This window comes from Alexandromys fortis, unplaced genomic scaffold (genome assembly GCF_014885135.2).
Source record: "Alexandromys fortis isolate MF-2015 unplaced genomic scaffold, M_Fortis_MF-2015_v1.1 scaffold_57, whole genome shotgun sequence".
Lineage (NCBI taxonomy): Eukaryota > Metazoa > Chordata > Mammalia > Rodentia > Cricetidae > Alexandromys > Alexandromys fortis.
Window position 1 is genome coordinate 2,101,173 of NW_026067941.1, and position 22,225 is coordinate 2,123,397.

Below are 22,225 nucleotides of genomic sequence, written 5' to 3' on the forward strand. Positions count from 1 at the left end.
CCAAATTCGTAATTGATTATTAAGAAGATAATTAAGGCATGCTCTTTCACTGTTCTTCTAACCCTCCCCTTCCCTCTAACCAACCCCACCCGACTCTCACTCGCCTGCTCCCTCTAACTTTCCTTTCCCTATATCTTTTTCCCCTTCTCCCTCTCTCTATGACCCATTTATTTCTTCTTTTGATTTGTAATCCAGGACAATCTTTAAAATTAAGTAACATTTATTAACCATCTTTTGGGGACACGTCTTTCTGAGTGACATTGTCTTCCAATTCACTTTATTTTACGGCTTCATAGGGAGGTTACATTGATCCCTTTTCCTCCCACTCTCTTAATTAACTCGAGTATTATAAAGTTTATTTGTTGACTTGAATATATTCAGTTCTAGGTTCTTACTGACTGTCCTGCAACTTTTTTTGTAGACCAGGTTATCCTCAAACTTAGAGGACTCCCGGTGCCCCTTCCTCCCACGTACTGGGATTAACGGAATGCATCACCAAACCTGGTGAATGTGTTCAGTTCTAGAACTATAAAATTGTATGCGGCATAATAACCAGGCTAGCTTAATATGAAACAGCAAATTTTAATGAAGGGATAGCTTACAACACCAGGGATCCAGCAATGGGCAGGAAATACAAAAAGGACGGGCGGGGCTCATGCCCGCCAGATTTATGCATAAACATTAGCCCGAGGTGAACACGCCCCCCATTGGGCTGGGCCTCCCCAACTTAAAATGGCATAATTTTCTTTCTTTGTAGGAATTATTTCATGTAGTCTAACTGAATTCTGGGAGAGATCATCTTACCTGCCACAGTTCCCAAATGAATTGTCATATTATTCTCACAGATGTTTCCAACAAGTGCAGATGCTTCATGAACATATTATACTGCTACTTTTATTCGAGACAAGTGACATCTATCCTGCTTACAGTAACTTATGCAACCATGCAGTCCCTAATTGAGATTATCTACCTCTTCTCCCTGTTTTAGGCCTGTGAGAGACCATAATAATCTCCTTTTCTTATCTGGGCGGGGTCCTTGGAATTGTCTTACTCGTACCTTCAAGTAAAATTCCTTAGGGACTTCATCACAAATGCTTCTTCTTCTCCTCAGAGGAGAGGTCCTTCTGGTTCTGACCTCAGGGAGAGAGGGAAGAGTGTTATTGCAAGCACCTTCTGCTACTTGCCATCTTAGATTTTTCTCATCTGACTCCAGCCATATGCGCCAGCCTGATAGAATCTCCTTAGCATTAACTTCCACCATTTCCTTGAGGTGAGTCTTTCCATCCTCCTCAAGGCGTTCTTCATCTATAATCAGTTGCCTAAGTTTCTCTCTTACCAGAACCTTCCATCATGTCCCCCCTCCCTTTTCCTCCATTGTGCCTATCAGAAATGTTCCTAATCCAGATCCTGACTCTCCCATTTCCTTCCTCTTGCCCAGCCATATTGTAGAACTTTTCCGTTTCCTGGTCCTCCAACTTACATATATTCCACCTCTTCTGGGGTCATGGAAGCAGAAAGGGGCTGTTAAAGATTTCTTTCTTCTGCCTGCAAATTTCAAAAGGTAGTCCTAACTTCAATTGGATAATTAAATGTGCTTCTTACAAATATATTGCCTATGTGGTCATTTCATAGAAAGAAAATATGTTTTCTCTTGAGTTCACTTGTATCTTTAATCAAAGATTAGATTTTGGCCTGACTATCCAATACATGTTTAGTCTTGATTTTATGAAAAAATGCATAAATGTGTCTTCTCATCACAAAACTGGTCTCAATGCTCCATATTTTGGAATTTTTCTGTATTTCCATTATCTAATTCAACATCTAAGTCTCTGTAAAAAGAAACTGATGTTAATTAAACAGGCTGTAGTATTTATATATATTTTAAATGCTTAGGATGCATGTGACTGAAGTTTGATATTGAGCCTACCATATGCATCTTGAGCAGACCCTGTACCTTTGCTCCTCCAGCAGAAGCCTACATACATTCCTTAATGTCTGTGTTTGGTAATAATATCTTATAGATATTATTAGAGTTGAGAGAGGTTTTTGTAGAGTCTAGCAGACTTTTTCTTTCATGGTAGCTATTTAATGACTCTGATTTCTTTTCCTTCTCTCGTGCCATATTTATTCATTTATACTCAAGGAAACAGTATCTGCCTTGATCACCACAGTGGAAGAAGCCAAGAATAAATGTATCTGAGCAATGGAACTTTGAATAAGTAGATAATTTCTATTTGGGGTGTTGTTTTCTAGGAATAATATTTTAATTCACTTAACTTTTTAGTTCTTTCCTAAAACCTGGATTCCTAACTGATCATATTTATTCTAAAAATACATCTGCTTTTTGTTCATAGACAGTTTATAGTCATAATTTACTTGCTCTAAAGATGATGTTTTCTTCATTTTGTTTACACATACATTCATTCAGTCAACAAATATTTATTACAGTCTGAAAACTATTCCAAGTACCGGGGATACTCTGGTACTTGTTTTGAAGTGTATTTTTTTCTTTTTTCTTTTTCTTTTTTAGGTCTGTTTGAAACTCATTCTTTAACAAAACAATACCACTACCAGTACTGATTCACTTGCTTTACTGAAATAGTAAAGCTTATGTGGGTAAGGTTTTTGCTTTTGTTTTTGTTTTGTTTTGTTTTTGTTTGCTTGGCTATTATTTTCTCTTTGATTCTGGACTACACTCCAAGTCCGGGCCCAGGCTGCTTTAGAGGCTGAAGGTGATAGTAGCAGCAGACTTGAGTTTTGAGGGCATTTTATGCTTTAAGAACAAACCTATGTAGATAGATGGTGATGGTGCACAACTTTAATCACAGCACTTGGGAGGCAAAGGCAGGTGGATCTCCAAGTTCAAGGTCAACCTGATCTACAAAGTGAGTTCCTGGACTGCCAAGAGTGTTACAGAAAGAAACCCTGTCTTGAAAAACCAAAACAGACAAAAGACAAAGAATACATCTATGCTGAACAACTTAGTAGGTAAGGCTGCCTCTGCTAAGGTAACATGGAGTTCAAAAAAACTCAGGCCACTCATCTGGTACCTAGATTCAATTAAACATGCTCTTTATTGTTGCAATTAGGAATTCCATTTTTGTTATTTCGCATGACTTTTCCAAAGTCCGATATTCATTGTAAAATACTCTTATCTTCACTATAATTCTTTGCAATGTTGAAAGCCAATTTTATGCCTACGAGACATTCAGAATGGCATTTGGGACATGCTACTTTCTGTAACCTAATGGAAGTCACTATTTAATTTAAGTTTGTGGCACAAGTTATTTGTTCACAGTAATAGCATCTATACATTTGTTACTGATATTGATTTTATTTATTTTTGTTTTTTTCCTCTTTTTTTTTTTTTTTTTTTTGAGACAAGGTTTCTCTGTAGCTTTGGAGCCTGTCCTGGAACTAGCTCTTATAGACCAGGCTGGCCTTGAACTCACAGAGATTTGCCTGCCTCTGCCTCCCAAGTGATGAGATTAAAGGCATGTGTCACCACCATCTGGTTGATACTGATTATTTTAATTGAAAAATTAAGAGTCGAGAGAAGCTTATTTCATCTGTCACACTGTAAGTGGTTGTAGCAATTTTCTCAATCACTGCAGTGATACTGTCCCCCCAAATGAACTACAGAAATGTTTCATTCATTTGTTACAGATTCATTTGTTGAACTCATTAATGTTATTGACTATTACTGTTGCCAAGAAAAATACAGAAAGCACTTTTTAAAATGTCGAACCTTTTTCCTAGTTTATGTTCTAGTAATATATCAGGAGAATCTCTCTGTATCTGTCTCTTTTTCCCTCTCTCTCACATTCCATAGCTGTGTATCTAGACAGGCGTGCATGTGCGTGCGCCTGCACACACACACACACACACACACACACACACACACACACTACCTGTTGGTAGCCCCAAAAGAAAATGTGGGCTGTTTTAATGGGATGAAAATACTTTGTATCAAGCACTGTGCTGAATACCCTTGTGTATAATTTCTCATTTAAATTAGCACATCATGTTTTAAGGAACTGACCATAATTCCTGTTTTGTAAATAGCTAGATTATTTTGATTAATTTATCTTACTTACACTAATAATAAATAACAGATCTATGATTTGGTTACATATTTACTGATTCTTCCCATTTTACCAAATTCATTTCAATGAGAACATTTGTTTGTATTTTTCCTGAAGTATTTTTTTCTCTTTCTGCTATAGTCATTAAATGACAGTGACAACAAATCTTGGTTGGAAAGAGTCAAGGGATAGGTAAATTTAGCATCTAATTTTTCTAAATGAGTTCTAAAGTTAGGGACTAGTCTGTGACCAAGATGCTGTGCTATTAAAGTTGTTAGGTGGCCTCGGGTTTGTTCCAGTCTTCTAGGGAGAGCTTGTCAGACCATCCTTCTCATTACAAAAGCAGGACATCTTCCTGGGGCATTCTTCTGTCTTGTACTTTCCAGCCTACTTGTAATCCTACTGTCAATTTACTCTTCATTCCACCCATCCATGACCAGTCGTTGTTTTCTCTGGTGCCCATCAGCTGGCCTTCCCAGCTGAGATTAGACTCAAGCATAATGAATGATGTGAGCATTGTCCCTGCCTGGTCAGTGCACGTCTCAGAATTTGAACAGTTTGCTCCTTCATGTGACAGCAGTTCCCGGGCAACTTGGCTCAATGGGAAGGCATATGAGGAGAGGTGAGTTCTGTTTCTCATCTAGAATCATAAAATGCCAAAAGTCCATTTAGAGTCCATTTTGATGGTAGAGACTCTCAGACTTTGTGATTATTGGTGAGGGCCTTTCTTTTCATTCTGATAGGATTGTTTTCAAAAATAGTTTTTAGAATGCTGCTGCTTTTTTATTTTTAAAATGGTAATCGGATACCTTTGTCAATTTTGTACTATTACAGCAGAATATTACAGACTGAGTCATCTATAATGAACAGAAATTCAACGGTGTATAGCTCTAGAGGACTGGAAGGTGACATACCGTGACAGAAAAAGACAGAGGAAGGGTGAGAGAGAAAAGGGACTCAATTTTTTATAGCCATCTGTGTCCTTGGATGTTTTCTTGAATCCATGCATGGGCATACTCAAGACAGACGTCTCAGATCCCAATACTGCCAAATTGGAGGTTAGGAGTCCTGCACGTGGCATTTGGGGATCACACTTATACCATGGCATTTAGTACCCTAGATGTAAACATCTGCGTTATAAAGACGAGACCATATCAGATGCAGAGTCACAGAGGCACAGAGCTGAAAGAATGCACACTGTTCCCGTAGATGGATTTCGGCTGAGGGTTAAAGTAGACATAGTAGCAGAGTCTTTCTCACTCCTTTTTAACATCCGCACACCACATGAATCCATCGTTTCCCTCAGCTCCTACAAGTTTTGATCAGTGGGACTGTGGCTAAGTTTGGAACTTCATATCCTCTCTTCTTCCTTCATGACCACAGCCTCATCTCCCCCACTGGCATTTCTAGGGACTCTGTCTCCATAGTTGGCATTGCTTCTTTTTTTATACTGGCTCTATGCCTTGCTATAAACACACATTATTAAGTATTCCTACTGCCTGTAAGGCTTTAGGGGATAGACCCAATTGCTCACTGTTGCTAGGCCTTGTCAGTTGATAGTATATTTTCACGTCCACTCTCTCATCTAATTTTAACATTGTTTTGTCCACATAGAGCTCCATTTCTTTTTCCATTCTTACAGCAAATGAATGCTTCCTTAACCTCTATGTAGGAATAAGTTATATAAGTTTTAATGAAGTCATATAATAATTAAAAATGGCATATTTTCAGGTTTGTCCAAGTTGTTTTTTATGTAAGATTGCTTTTAATGAAGTTGTGGGCTTTGGAAAACAGGGTTGGCTGTTTTAGGGTAGATATTGGACTTAAAGAATTGGTAAAAAGGATTGCACTTCCAGAAGTGAGCCCAGTATGCCCAAGGCACACAGGCCAGGCATACATACAGTGTGTGCAGTGTATATGAAGAACGAACTGACTGCCTCTTGGTTGTTTCAATCTAAAGTTCATTATCAAACCCTTAAAATCATAACACTTGATATTTTTAGAAATCATTAAAAGACATCTATTTTAATTCATATCAGTTTGAAAAAGTACTCATGCTGAATTATATTCACACTGATAATATGCATACTGAAGAACTGTGTGGTATTTTTGTGTCCATCTCATACAAAGTTTTTTTTTGTTTTGTTTTGTGTATGCTGTTCCTGGAATGCAGAATGTAACTTCATTTCCCCTGTACACATCTCCTTGGCAATTCTGTTCTGATTAGGTTTTGTGGTCTTAAAAGGAAAATTGTTGATAAACAAGATAAATCTATTCTTAGTTTCTCTTCTCTGGTTGTAAATGTTCAATATGATGTTTGGAGGAAGAGGTTTTTTTTTTTTTTTTAAAGGATACACACACACACACACACACACACACACACACACACAATATTCTGTTGCATGTATGCCTGTAAGTCAGAAGAGGGCACCAGACCTCATTACAGATGGTTGTGAGCCACCATGTGGTTGCCGGGAATTGAACTCAGGACCTTTGGAAGAGCAGGCAATGCTCTTAAACGCTGAGCCATCTCTCCAGTCCCAAGGAAGAGGTTTGTTAACAACGTAGTATTTCTTTTAGTTTTTTCCAGGCTCTGTCTGTTTGCCTCCTTCTTTTCTTTGGCACTGTGAATTCATTAATCCCATTGCCTTGCTCATGCACAGCACATCCTCTGCAGCTGAGCTATGCCCCTCATCCTGGTGGCAGTTTTCATGCTTTTGTTTACGTTGCAAACGTTAGCAAAACATCAATATTCCTACTTCATATCATTATGTTGATAGGCAGACTTTGAGAATGTGAGGCAAGTCATTAATTTAAAGGAAATGCTGTATACGTCATTGTATTTTTGTTAAAAATTTTGAACTGTGTTATGATGGGTTGGTCAAAACATCTGATCCAAACAGTACCTGTCTAAATGCCTCTGGGAAGTGCTGATGATCATGGAAGTAGATTGCGAAAACTTCACATGGTTTTATCAATCTTCTAGGTGCCTTGGAGACTGCAAAGATAAATAATAAAGCAAAGTCATTTTTGCTTGTGTCTGATACCATGCAATGAATTCTAACCATAAGGAAATGTTTAAAGTAGAAAGAGAAAATTTGTAAGTGTAGATTCCTAGGGTTTTGAAGACACCCTCCAAATAGTATGGTTTTTGTGCCAAAATTCTGAAACTGTTGGTAAAGGAAAAGTAAAGTGTCAGTTATACAATAAAAGTTGTGACACTGAAGGATATATCCTAAATTAGGGTGCACTCGCTAGCTGAACATGGGAGATTGATTTGTTTACCCATTTAATAAAAGGTATTAAATAACTTTACTCCTTTTTTATCCCTTCCCCCGTTACAGGCAAACTTTCCTCCCTTCATGTATTGAAACAAGGGTCTTGCATGTATTGTGCAATTATTTTACCTTTGAGTTCTATCCACAACCTTATCAACGTAAATCAAACTACATTTACCATCTGTAGACGTCATGGTTTTTCAGATGGAACACTGCAGCTTCACAGGCCATTCATGTGCCCTCCTTTTTTTTTTGCTTAATTTTTGCTAATCAAAAGAATTCACTCCTCTTGGAGCAGATAAAAGTGGAAAGAAGCTAGGGATTATAGCAATTGAATCATTAAAAAAAACTCATGGGGATGAGGGGGGTGGTACTGGTAGAAGCATTTCTTTCAACTTCTGAAGTTATTTGGAGCTTTATATATTCTAAATGTTCTGCAACTAAATCTGTGCAAAATAGTGATGGCAAATTGTTACTGTCTTAGAATGTGTGAGCCTGGCAATTACTTCCTGCACTTTGACCCTTTGATGTTTCAGCTAATTACCAATTAAGAGCCATTTTAGGAAAGAATATAAGTCCTGCTTGCAAAATCTGCTTTAGACTTGTGATAGCACTGAGAAAGCAGCAATTTATACTTTTCCAAATGTGTATCAGTAGCTTGAAATAAAACCCTTCATGCAATGTGGTACACTCCTTTAAGACAATTATATTCTCGCTAATATAGGATGGTACTTTCTGAAAACACGAATACTGCCAGCTCTGATCAGTTATTCCAAGAGTTGGAGTGTGTATATTATGTAGTTTAAGAATATCTTGATGAGTTTCTTTTTATATTTTTTACTGCACACATGTCTGTGGGATACTTTTGTGTATGGTGCCCTAGATGGCCAGAAGAGAACATTGAATCTTCTGGAACTGGAGTTACAAATGGTTTTGAGCTGCCACGTGGGTGCAGGGAATTGAATCCAGGTCCTCTAGAAGGACCACCCAGTGCTTTTAATCACTGAGCTATTTTTTTGTTCTAAGTTTATTTTATTGTATTTACTTATTAAATACACTCACTATATTTATAAAAAATATCTATTTAAGTAGCCAAGTAAGCTTTCTACAATGATAAAATAAATATTAAGTAAATTACATATTTTAATAGCTAGGATTCTTTCTTTTTAGTGTGACATAAAACTGTAGTGTGTCTTTTAATCTGTGGGATTTTTGTCTTGATGACAATGTGGTGAATAGAATTTATATACACTCTTGGATGTTTTATAATGTAACTTCATCCTTCTCTGTGCTCCACTGTCCAAAGAAGACACTGTTGACTAGAAATAAATGTTTTAGCTTCAACAATATTGTAACCTTGAGCCATTACTTTACATATGTCATTGATTCTCCTTGGACTTTATCATTTTTCGCTGGGTAATTATGCCATAGATTGTTGAAGAGAAAGATTGAATCATGTCATTTGCAATAACTGTAAATACTGTGTGTAACTTAAAAGGTAGCTCCTGTTACAATCCAATATGTTTACAGGTAAGCTTGGTTTGTTTATCTGTAAAATTTCCAACTAGCTAAATCTCCGTTTTTATTTTTCCTGCAAGGGGGTCCTGATGACAACTTAATTGAAGGTGGAGGAACAAAATTTGTCTGCAAACCTGGAGCCAGAAATATTACTGTCATATTCCATCCATTACTGAGGTAAGTCATCCCATCCCCTATGATATTCTCATCCGTGATCAATATTCTCATTACTTATGCTGATGTGCCAAGTGCCAATAGTTCAGCCAGCATTGAGTCAAATCATTAGAGAAAAGAAACTTGTTTCATTTTGTAAGTTTTCACAGTGAAAGTTAGTCAATAGAACAGATAATGTCAGCCAAGCTGCTCCCTGTTCTCAGGAGTAATAATAGCTCACAGACACTTGAATTTGATTTTCTTCCTTCTCTAGTCCTGCCCATCTTTTCTGCTCCTTCTCCTTTTTTGGATCTGTCTCAGTGACCCCCTGGGGACATCTCGCCTACCATCTGTTTTCATAAACACACATTTGTTGACCACAGTCTTGCTCATGTGTCCATTTGTAGCCTTTGCACTGCCATCACAGAGATGAAGCATTGCAGCCTAAGTCCTAGCCTACAACCTGCATATTTTCTCTGTAGTTCTTCACAAGAAAAACAAATGACTGACCGTGGTCTTTCTACTCATTTACACTAATTACTCCTTCAATATCTTTTGAGAATTACCAAGTCTCTGAACAGATGTGATTTACAGAAGCCTGAAAGATATTCAGAATAAAATATATGGCTTTGTTTCTCGGAAGGTAATTTGATGGTGAGCAGAATAAAATCTGTTACATTGTTCATTTCTCAATTATAGTATATTGTAGCAAAAAAATTCATGATGCTTTCACAAAATATTCTTACGTCCTAAATACTTTTAAGAAGGCACTTTTCTGGGTTAAAAGGACAATTACTCAGTAGTTACACACTCTGCTTTACAGTTAATGATATCTAGAGATCTCTGTGCATAACAGTGTAAAAACAGTTTGTAAAATTACGGAAGGCTATGATGCTATATTTAATACTGTGATTCATTAAATTAGTTTTGAAAATACATAAAGAACAAGCATATTAATGGGTTATATGTTTTCATACAAATAAGAATCTTGTACTACCATGTTAAATATCTTAGACATAATTCTTTTTTTTTGGTAAAATCTCAAAATCCCTATTTTTGAAATCTACATTATTGTCTGCAGCCCTTCTGCTGCACAACTGCACATTATTTTCTTCCTTTTATTACCTTACCTAAAGCTCAGCTTTTGCCCTCCCCTCTTCTCATAGTCACCAACTTTCCACTCTTAACTTGCATGAGATGAGCATTTAGATTCCTCAGGAATGAGATCATGCAGTTTGATCCATATTGTTACAAATGTCAAAACTGACTAGTATTCCATTATGTATCACATTTCTTTTATCCAGTCATCAGCTGAAGGATACTCAGGTAGTTCCCACTTTTCTTTTGGGTATGTACCCAGCATGGAAAATCCTGGATCATCTAGTCTTAATTTTTGGTGAACCTTCACTGTCTTTTTCCATAATGGCTGTTTTAATTGACCTTTCAGGCAATTTGCATATAGTAGCTAACATTATTTTATTGTATACTTAAAATCCTTAATAAGGAAATTTAATATTTTACATGTATGCCTGTTTATAGAAGGAACTTTGTATTTATATAATATTGCTTTTTTCTGTAAAGAACTATTATATGCTGACTATATTTATATGTAAAGTAACAGAAATTTTAAAATCCTTATGAGGTGTATCTAGAATAACACTTAAACCCTCTAAAACTCTTGCTGCAAGTAAATTCACTTAAGAATCATGGGTTTGGTGAACAATGAGGACTGCTGAGAAGCCAAGGACAATGGCACTGGGTTTTGATCCTACTGCATGTACTGGCTTTGTGGGAGCCTAGCCTGTTTGGATGCTCACCTTACTAGACCTGGATGGAGTGGGGAGGACCTTGGACTGCCCACAGGGCAGGGAACCCTGACTCCTCTTTGGACTGGAGAGGGAGGGGGAGGGGAGTGAGGCATGGTGAGTGGGAGGGAGGGGGAGGGAAAAGGGAGGCAGGGAGGAGGCCTAAATTTTTAATTAAAAAAAAAAAAAGAATCATGGAAGCTGGGCAGTGGTGGCGCATGCCTTTAATCCCAGCACTCGGGAGGCAGAGGCAGGCAGATCTCTGTGAGTTGGAGGCCAGCCTGGTCTACAAGAGCTAGTTCCAGGACAGGAACCAAAAAACAAAACAACTACAAAGAAACCCTGTCTCGAAAAATTAAAAAAAAAAAAAAGAACCATGGGGTTAAGAAAAATAAGACTATTTAATCGGTTGATATATATTATATATGTTACATATAAAAGGTAAATTATAATGTAAAACTTCTGTATTTGACAATATTGTCCATATATATCAGGACTTTTATAATTTGTTTAGTCATGTTCTGCAATTACAATGGATTTTTACTTAGTGTTGTTAATTGCTAAGAGAACAGGAACATTCTTGAATCTTTATAGGCCTCTTCTAAACCCAGTTTAATGCCGCTTATTTGTGCCGTAGTCTGAATATTTCAAGTATGGAAGAAAGCCCCATGGAGGGTAGAATTTAACACATTGTATAAATAGCTTTCTAGTGCTTTCTAAGAGCTGCTTAATGACTTCTGGGATTCCCACTTCTTTTACCCATTCCATTTGTATTATAATTCTGAGTTTTGTTATTGTTGACAAGAACTGAAGGTTTGTCACATGATATAATTCACCATTTATTTCTTTGAGTATCTCTTAATGTATGTAGCAAGAGTTTTATCTGACTTACAGGGTAAATTAGTTCTTTGATAAACATGTGACAATGAGAGGCTTTTCATTAGCTGCTGGCACAAGTTCAAACCTTATTCCTTAAATGCACTATTGAGTTTCAGTGAAAACCTAATGGACTTATAGAACTTTAAATGACTAAGCCCTTTAGTAATATTTACTTTTTAATTTTAATTATTATTTCCCAACATTTTCTAAGTGTCCATTTTTTCTTAAGTGTATAAATTAATTGTATAATTAGGAAAATCAGCATGTATATATAATTTTCACACATTGATTTTCATCATGAGTAACTCTTTACTAGTATTTAGATTAATAGACTTTTATTATATTAGTATTTATTATGTTATATCTATATTAATAGACTGTTCAAAAATATGTTCTTATTTAAAAGACATTTTGGCAAAATGAGACAGGCAGATTGGAAGAACAGGAAGATGTTGGGAGGAGTAGAAGACTTGAAATTTAATATGAAAACTATAACATGGTATCTTGTTCATTCTAGATGCTTCCTTTAGCTTTTGTTACCAATTATTTACTGGACTCTGCTTTTATGTAAGGTTTACAGGAACAAGATCAGCTCACATTCTTGTCTATGAGGTGCTTGCTTAGTCACTTGCTTGGTAGGAGACAGAAGTTGGCAGGTCTGGGCACAGCAATCAATCAATGAAATCTTTTAAACTTATCAGGGAAAATACATATGCAGGGTCTATATTGAAACAGTGTAACAATTATTTTAATTGCATATTCTGTTGCCCATTCATCTTCCTCCTGCTATTCTGGGAAGTTCCTATTTCGATCAAGTGACTCATATTCCTGAGTTATCTCAAACTTTTCATTTTGTTTATAACTTACACTGTGATTATGAGGCACAGAAGTAACTTTTCTCTCAATAATATTTAACATTAGTTTATTAGCAACAACTAATATTTGTGTTAGTAGAGTATGTATGCTTCATTGTGTCTTTTATTGAGCTCTAATATTTTCTTCACTTGGAGACAGATCTGGTATCTCTCCCCTGTTGTAAAATGGTGCAGAGGTGGACCTTGGCGGACCAAGGAGCCCTGGGGTGGGTGAGGGACATACATGCCACACAGGCAGAGCTTATGTGGGAGTTTTATTGCGATAAAGGGAGTGGGGGAGGGAAGAGAGAGAAGACACAAGGATCAGCTTGCCTCTTTAGAAAAGCAGTGGGAAAGAGAGTGAGAATGGGCGGAGCTTTTTTCTTAATGGGACCTTTGCATGTGAGTAGTGATTTAGTCACAGGATGCTGGGCTGTCCAGGGTACCACCTGGGTTTGTCCTGCCAGGTGACAGGGGCCAGCATAATACCTGTATCCTAACACCTGCTCTATCTAGCATCAGTGGCGCTCTGTCTTCCTGAAACTTTTCATATAGCTTTGTACACTTCATTTATGAAAAATGCACTTTTGTAATTTGTGTGCCACTGGTAGTGCGTTCTTCAGTGCCTAGAGGATTTTCTCTATTGGAAAACTGAACTGTCCTTCAGAGAGCACTGTGAAGTTGATTCCCGTTATTTTGTTTGATGTATTCCCAGAAGGCATTTATGTTTTCCTCTCATAAAATTATCCTACAAGGTCTTCCATTATGGTAACCTTGTAGTCTTATTTTTGTACTCCTCATAACCATGGCAGCCTTACCACTAGGAAGTCACAAAGGATGCTGGACGTAACTGTCCTGGCTTCCAACTGTTCACCCCATTAGCTTGGCTGGCCCTTTAATGTTTACTTAATATTTTTCCTTGCTGTTAACTTTTGGTGAATCTTGTATCTTAAGAACATGGAAGATAGAATCATCTTGCTTTTTTACTTGTAGCCTACCAAGAAATTGTGAGCAATTGAAGCCCCAGTGAAAGCTTGCAATGAGAAGAGTTCATTTAATCAATTTTCTGTCTCTCTGTCTAAATGAGGAAAAGCATATTGAAACAAATTTTTAATGGTCAAATTACAGTGGGTTTTAATTTTCTTTATATGTTAGCAAAGAATTGATTAGTTTGCATGTTGATTTCTGCATTTTAATTTTTATGATTCTGACGAGGCAATAGCTTTCTTTATTTTTCAGGAATTCAAGGCCTTTACATTTCAAAAATTAAAAAGTTTAAATGACAAATAAATTTCACAATGTGTTATTTCTTTTGCTGGTTTTTTAAAAATATTTATTTATTATGTATACAATATTCTGTCTGTGTGTATGCCCGCAGACCAGAAGAGAGCACCAGACCCCATTACAGATGGTTGTGAGCCACCATGTGGTTGCTGGGAATTGAACTCAGGACCTTTGGAAGAGCAGGCAATGCCCCTTTGTTTGTTTTTTTCATAGTCTTAATTGGGAAGGTCTTTGTGAAAGCATGGCTCTTAATCAAACCTTAGGATGCAGACAGCAAATTAGCCTGAATATCTGAGGGAAGAAGCCCTGACCAGAGGAAATGCAAATGAAAAGGGAATGGTGACTCTGTTCCCATAACCACCAAGAGCTTACTGTAGGCCAGGGTGTCTTCCCTTGTGGTCTCTGTTGGAGGATGTGAATTGGGAACTTATAGTCAAAGTAATTAGAACAGAAATGGTTTCTTTTTGCCTGAGTAAAGAGGGCAATATATTTAGACTTTAAAAATATAGGAATTACCTTTGTAAACCTCAAATGCTTCAAAAGTATAGAGAAAGTCTGACAATACTAGCATTCAGAAAAAAATTATTATATTAGGCCTATTCCTGGATTTGAGGTGCAGAAGAATTCTAAGGACTGTTAGTATAGCTTGGTGTATTTAGTATAGGTTAGTGTAGTTTACTGCAGCGAAAATAAAGTCCTTTCTAATGATAAATCTAGAAGTAGAGTATGTAATTTGATATAGCTTATTTTTATTATATTCTCCAGTGTTGTTTGACAAATGCGATCGGTAAAAACCAGGATATCATGAAGGTTTCATCCTGTGTGTGATTCTGATACAGTGTGCTTTCAAATAATACAAAGTTTTGTTTTCCACTGAAGCAATGAATGGCCTGGTGGGCTTCATTTCAAAAGTCCTAGCTTGTTTTGGTTTTGTAGTAGGATTTGCATGCTAATCTTTCTAAGTTTAGAGAGTAAGCACAGAAGAACAACTTCATTAGCAAACTATATGTTAGCCTAAACCTAGTCTAGCACAAAGGGTCTGTTCAGGAAATACTTCCAAGATTATAATACCTTTCTAATAGAAATCTTGATTTAAAATCTTAACTCCTTTAATTATTTCTGTTGGATTTTATTTTTTTATACAAAAGTGTGTAATAAATCCTTCAACTTTGAAAGGAAGATGTAGTTTGAATATTTATAATAAATATTATTCTATATTTCTTGCCAATGTTTGTAGCAGGTTTTCTTTTACACCTCCCACCAGTTCCCAAATCATGACATAGAGACTTTTTATTAGTTATGAATGCTTCATTTTAGCCTAGGCTCCTGTTTTGCTTTCTCTTATAACTTAACCTGTTTCTCTTCATCTATGTTTTGTCTCAGGGCTTTTTACCTTTCTTTCATTTTGTATGTATACCAGGCTGGCTGGCCCCCAGTATCTCCCTTACTTTCTCCCTTCTCTCTCATTCCCTCTAGCCTGGATTCCTCCTGCTTATTCTCTCTACCTGCCAGCTTCATTTATCTCTCCTATACATAGCTATTGGCTGTTCAGCTTTTTATTAGACCAATCAGGTGCCTTAGGCAGGCAAGGTGAGACAAATCTAACATATCTTTACATGATTAAACAAATGCAGAATAAAAAATGCAATACATCTTTACATAGTAATCTACAATAAATGTTCTGTCTTAGAGAAATGTTGAACAGTTATTTCCACTATGACAGTTGGATATATACAATAGCATTTGATAGAGTTATTCTGAGCATTCAGTTTACTTTTCCACACCTAGATCTACTCTGCCCTATCACAGGCCAAGACAGCTTCTTTATTAACCAATGGCAATAAAACATATTCACAGCATAGATCACTTCCCCTTTTTTGTTTAAATAAAAAGGGAGGTTTAAACTTTAACATAGTAAATATACATATAGCAAAACAGGGATCAAGCAAAAATTACAGTTAAAATATTTATATCTACTTTATCTTATATCATATTTTTTAACTCTATCAAAGACCCCAGAAGGATATAATGTTACCTAAGTAAACAGGAAGTACATTGTAAGCATCTTCCAAAACTCTAGAATTAAAAGAGACATTTCACTGCCTAGACAGTCATCCAAAATTTTTTGTATCATTGGAGCATTTATCTTTAGCCTACAGGCCTATAGCATTTGGCAAACTTGCCCATAAAGCAGTAAATATATACTTCCACCTATATTGGCAATTTGTCAGTCATTTTGTGAGTGTACTGCAGAATGTCTGGCAGACTCTTTCATGAAGCAGGAATCTTGAATGACCGTCTCACCTTTAGTCAAGTTCAGCAGTCATATTTCTGTGGGTTTTCCACATCTAGTTTACAGCATAAAATCAAGGCTTCAGATAGAGTTTTGCCTTTTTAACAGACATGCTACTGCCTGCCTGCAGTATACTGTAGGTATTTGTGGAGCATGCCTTTAATCCCTGTCCTGGCAGATGCAGGATGATCTCTGAATCCAAGACCAGGCTGGTCTACAGAGCAAGCTCCAGGACAGCCAGGACTACACAGAGAAACCCTGCTGGAAAAAAAAAACAAAAATCAAAAACAAACAAACTGTATATACTATAATAAATATTATATAATAATAACAAAAGAAAGAAAGGAAAGTGGGGGAAGGACTGTGATAGTGAAAGCTTTTTATCAGGATGGTTTTTTGTAATCTTGCTCTTTAATTCTGCATATTAAACATTTTAATCTTTTCATAGTATAGTGAACTAATTCCCCATGTTTATTATAGTTATTTCTGTTTGTTAGATCGCAATATGTCACAGTGGCCAATTGTGCCTCCTGAGATTTAGTTCCCTGTGTCCTCTTTTGCTGTAGCTAGCATTTCCGTGAGCCATTGAAGCTGTCTGTGTCACAAATGCTCAGGGTGTTTGCATCTGGGATGCCATTGATACCTTTTAATTTTGCCTTGTGTATCTGTGAAATTTCTTCTGATTCTACATCTGTGCCTTGGATCCCCTCTTCCTGTTGGCGTTGCTTTAGTCTCTTAGCTTCCTGGCTACTTTGATTTTACCAGATCTGACCTTTGTTTCCTGTCTCTTTCAGCCAGCCCTTTAGGCACTCACATTGTACAAGGAGCTCTCATGCTTATCTCCAGTCTAGACCCATAACTCATTTCTTTTTCTGGGCCTCTCCTGCCATAATGTGACCACTGATTACTGACCTTATCAGGAGAAAGCAGAGACATCTTTACTGATGATACTTGGAAAGATGACCGAATAGTGATAAAAAATAGAGTTGGGTTTATATTCAAATACAAAATCGGAAGTCAGGCTGGGAAATGGAAAGGGAATATCAGAGAGTAGAACCTGTACTAAAATAGTGTAAGCCAGATGATAGTCATGAGTGAACTCATAGATTATACGAAGATTAATTAGATATTGAATTTTGTTATGGCAATAGAAGAGTCCTTCAGGAAACAAAACGCTTAAGTCAAATACAGAGATTCTGCCAAAGAAACAAAACCAGCAGTTGAGTGGGTAAGAGATGGAGAAGGAGCAGAGATTAAAGCACAGAATCTGACAAATCCTGGGCATATTGAGCTACCAGCTTTACTTACAGAAGGCTATCTCTGTTGAGAGGAGTTGGTTGTACAAATTACAGGACATTGTACCACATTGTCCAACCCTTTGTGCTGATATTAGTACATTAACTACTTTTCCTGTTGCTGTCCTAAGAATATTTGACAAAGGCAAGGTAAGGAAGGAGGGGTTATTTGGACTCATAGTTTGGGAGTATAGGCAGTCATGGCAGAGGAGTTTGAGACAGTTGGATCATTGTATCCACATGTACTGAGGAAAGGGAAATGGATACTAGAACTTAGCTCACGCCTTCCATTTTATTCAGGATAGGACCCCAGCTTTATTATCATTATTATTCAACATATAGAACCAAGGTAAGGTAAATTTTCCAACCTCAGTTGAACTAATCTAGATAATTCCTCACAGGCACATCCAGAAATTGATCTGATCTAGGTAACACCACCCATATGTACCAGGAGTCTTGTCTGTGCAACTAGATCTCTGATGACGTGAAGAAATACTGGTTTCTCAAATACTGGGGAATGGATTTTGGTGAATTCAACAGTGTGATTTTTTTCCCTCAAGGAAAGTACTGTGGTTTTCTTCCTAAGAACCAGGGTGCAGACATGTGTTTTTCTTGTGCGCACACAGGTCATAGATCATCCTATGTACCTTCTGGCCATTGCTTCCAGATGACGTCTTGTGGTAGCTTTTGATGCTCTAGTGGATAATCTGCTAGCATACATTTCTAATTGTGTTTTCTAGTGGAGTTACTCACTGAGGACAATCATATCCAGGTCTTGGAAATAAATATGGGGGTGAGACCAAGGCAGCGATTCACTTTTTTTTTTATTTTTTATTTTGCTGTTGTCCTACTTTATCTTTGCTGACAGGCTGCCTGTGTTTTATTTAAGATGATAGTGTGTAAACTCCTTAAGGTAGACTGTTAATTTCCCCTGACAGCTTATGAAGCTTCCTCTCCCTTTCTTTCCCCCACACCCAGGCACACAGATCAGAGAAACTCCTGTGTGCGACATTTGTTTAACGTTGTCTGTCAGAAAAAGTGCCACAGCAAGTCAGTCAGGTTCCACGTTTGCAAACATAATTCCACCTTACTGAACATCACAAAGGCTGTCAAGAATTGCATTTCCCTATATGTTCTCCTTCTGGAGGTGAAACCCTTATAGTCATTATTGGCAGTGGGACGCGTCAGAGCCTTTAAAGCTTCTGCAGGGCATTTTTGGGCATTGTTTGCATTTGAAGAAGGCTTGCCTGACTGTTTTGAAATCTTCCAAGCAACTTATGTGAATTCTGTAGTGTGCTGCACAAGATTCTCTTTGAAATATTAGTTATTATGTGCCATTCTTTTGTTTTTTCCTGCTTTCTCTGAGAAAGCAAAGTATAAGCTTTTCCAAGTGGCCTTGATACTGAAAAATATCCTTTTCTTTTGTTTCCTGCCAGTCTTCTCAATTCTTTTACCCACACACTCCCACTCTGTGCTCAGTGGGACCTGAGTGAAATGTATGTCTGTGAGCCATTCATATTTTACATCCTGTTTCATGTGGTGGATATGAATAACCGCCAAGAGCGAGACCAGTTGTACTTCAACATGTAATTAATAATCAGAACTCTGAAGAAGTTTGCATTTGGTTAGAACATAGCCAGTGGTATGTCCTCTGCAGAGAGAAGAAAGAGAAAATAGATGCATTTATAATGCATCCAGAACACCCCTCTATACTTTATGATTATTAGCATATCCTAAGAGACCCTGATATTTGAATGTCTTTAAGAAAGCACAAAGTCTCTCCCAAACAAATATGACAGCATTTCTTGAGGGAGTACATTACATTAAGACAGCAGGCATGGTCCTTAATGGATCAACAATGCATATATTCATTATCATAGCAAACTCCAGGAAAACCATCACCGAAACCACAAGGAGTCAGGTTATTGATTCAGTCCTGGTAATTATGCTTATATTGCTCATATCCAATTTATCATCATATGTTTGAAACAACAGAAACATTGAATTTCTTCAATATTCTTCAATTGTTTCCTACTTGTAGCTGGGTATAGTAATGAGTATACATTTTTATTTCTTGTTATGTTGTATAGAAGAAAATATATAACACTTTGGATTTTACACTGTAAATAAAATAAATAGTAGTCTCCAAACATTGTGATTCTAGTATATTAAAGTATATAACACGGGCTTCGTCACCTAAGTGTGCATATCCTGGGACTCACTCTTAGAGTTTTCTTTTGTATTCTTCATGATTCAGTCACCTCACATGAAGAAAGATAGCTAAAATCCTTGAGCCTTAGGGATGTGCCCAGTTATGTTGTATATATATTGCAAGCCTCACCTCATTTCACCTTTCCAGGAGCTCTCTGTGTTTCATACTGTTACCATTCTCACCTCATATCTGAAGAACCTGAGTCCAAGAGAGATGGTCTAGATTGACCAAAGTTGTACTATTGTAAATGTAGCAGCTGAGATGCAAGCCTGGGTCAAAGTCTCTAGAGCCCCGAGTCCTACTTCCCTCTTTGTAGTAGAAGCATGTGAGTCCAATTCAGCATACTAACGTGAGGAGGTTTCTCAGGAGCCTGTACTCCTTGATGACAGAGCAGACTGGTCTCTTTGACTCTAGAAAGGTCAAGGCTTTCTTTGTAAATGTCAGGTTCATGGTGCTCCAGTCTGCTGATAGTGCCTGCCTCTTCATTTGTTCTCTGAAAGAGAAGAAAATCTAAAAATTTTTGAGACACTTTATAAGGAAGCACTTTAGACTAACTGGTTATTGTGAGTATAATAGTTTATATTCCTTTATTATGTTTACTGTATAAAATTATCTATGATAAAATTTCTAGCTAACTAAAAATAAAATTCATTTAAAAGAAATTTCTCTATGCAGATTGCTGATATCTCTATGTTAGAAAAGGCACTTCTAAATATTTTAGAGTACGTCCTTGAGCTGGAGAGATGGCTTAGTGGTTAAGATCATGAATTGGTCTTCCAAAGGACTATGGTTTGATTCCCAGTCTACATGTCTGGTGGTTCACATCCATCTGTTATTCCAGCGCCATAAGAATCCACATCTTCTTACCTCTGTGGGACCTGCACTCATGTGCGCACATCTACACATACACACACACACACTTGCACACACTGAAATAATAAAATAAAATCTTTTTTAAAAACATAAAGCGTAATCCGCTCATTCACTTTGTTTTTTAGGATATAATAAGTTGAATCTTCTATGTTAACAAGCGGATTGTTTCTATCTTTAGCCTTGTCTTCAAGAGAACAGAAGAGTCTATGTGTGTTATGGCATTATTTTATTTTGCAAATAACTTCTGCTTTTGTAGGCCCTTCTTCTTAGCTTACAACATATAGGGGGTATAATTATTCTCAGATACTCACTATAAACTGGCTTTCAACACATGTACATCTTAATGTCTGAAAATTCTTCATACTAATATAGTATAGGGCAGGACAACCATTCTGACTTACATCCAGGCAATTTGTTGGCACCGTCTTGCTATACTTTAGTCTTCATGGAATAATGAACATTTTAATGTATTCATTTGGAAGCATGTCAGTAGGATTATCATTTTATTTCAGAAGCATAACATATTTTTTAATTCATCTAATTGTTCATTTAATGTTTATGCTCTTGCAAAGTGACTGTGAGATAGTTGTTAAGCCTTGTGGCTTATCAGTCAGGATCATTTTTGTCCAAAGACCAATAAACATAATAAAAATAGTTCTCTATGTTTTCCTGTCATTGATGAAAATGCCTCTGTATCCAGATAGCCCTTTGTGGAAGTATCCTTCAGAGGTGCTTCTCTTTAAGGGTGCTCCTTAAGGAGTTCTGTCCAGTGTTTGCACCATGATACACCTGTGTCCCAGCACCACAGGGTGTTTATCTTCTAGAACTTTTGATGGTCTCTCACAGGTTTACATCAGAAACATCTCGAATCTTTTCTCTCTGGGTCTCCAAGCTCTGCAAACATCTCCTCACTCGTTCTAAATTCTTGTCTATATACCTTGTCTGTATAGCAGAATTGTGTCCACTATATTGCCGAATTTCTTTGTTTTGACAGATAAGAGAAAGTAATCCAGGCTTTATAAACCTTTTTCTTTGTTGACACTTCCAAATGGCCTGCTTCTGCACTGCTCAGTGAAAACAAAGTAAACAAAATTGGAACATTTACGAACTGTGTTGTCGGTCCTATTTGTTGTTCTGCTAACATGATGTAAGAGTAGAGTCCAGGACAGTGGAATCAGGGCTGGAGGTTTTCAAGTTCTTTTGGTCCAGGTTGGTTAGACCTGAGAAAGTCTTAAGCATGAAGAGGTATGAAAGGGAAGCCTGGAATGGTGGTGCTCGCGTGTAATCCCAGCATTTAGGAGGTGACCACAGAAAGATGAAGATGTCCAGCTCATTCTCAGATACGGTGATACCAAGGCCAGCCTAGGATGCATGAGACCTTGTGTCAGAAAACAAGCAACAATAACAACAAAAAAGTTGAGGAAGTAGAGGTAGTTATGGGAAGAAATGGGTTTCCCCAGATAACATGTATTTTCCTGTTGTTTTGGATTTAACAGATTACTTTCTAAAGAGCAGTTCCTCTTAGGAAGGTTAAATGAAGAGGTACACTGTGTGGTTGCTGTCGTTAAAGCACTGGTTCTTAGCATTGTAAATAAATGAATAAATTTTATGAAAATATCATAGAAAGAAATATGTGTTAGGAGGAACTGGGGGGAGGGCTTAAATCCCCTAACATTCTATGAGCTGTCAGATTTAG

General features: G+C 37.1%; 1 protein-coding gene across 3 annotated transcripts in view; it reads left to right on the forward strand.

Annotated features, from left to right (window-relative positions):
- Nucleotides 1–22,225, forward strand: part of Exoc4 (exocyst complex component 4) — a 739,210-nt gene that overhangs the window by 337,812 nt on the left and 379,173 nt on the right. For all 3 annotated transcript variants that reach the window (XM_050147958.1, XM_050147959.1, XM_050147960.1), the window contains one exon: nucleotides 8,962–9,058. In XM_050147958.1, coding sequence (XP_050003915.1) covers nucleotides 8,962–9,058 — 97 coding nt within the window. The remainder of the gene's footprint in view (nucleotides 1–8,961; nucleotides 9,059–22,225) is intronic.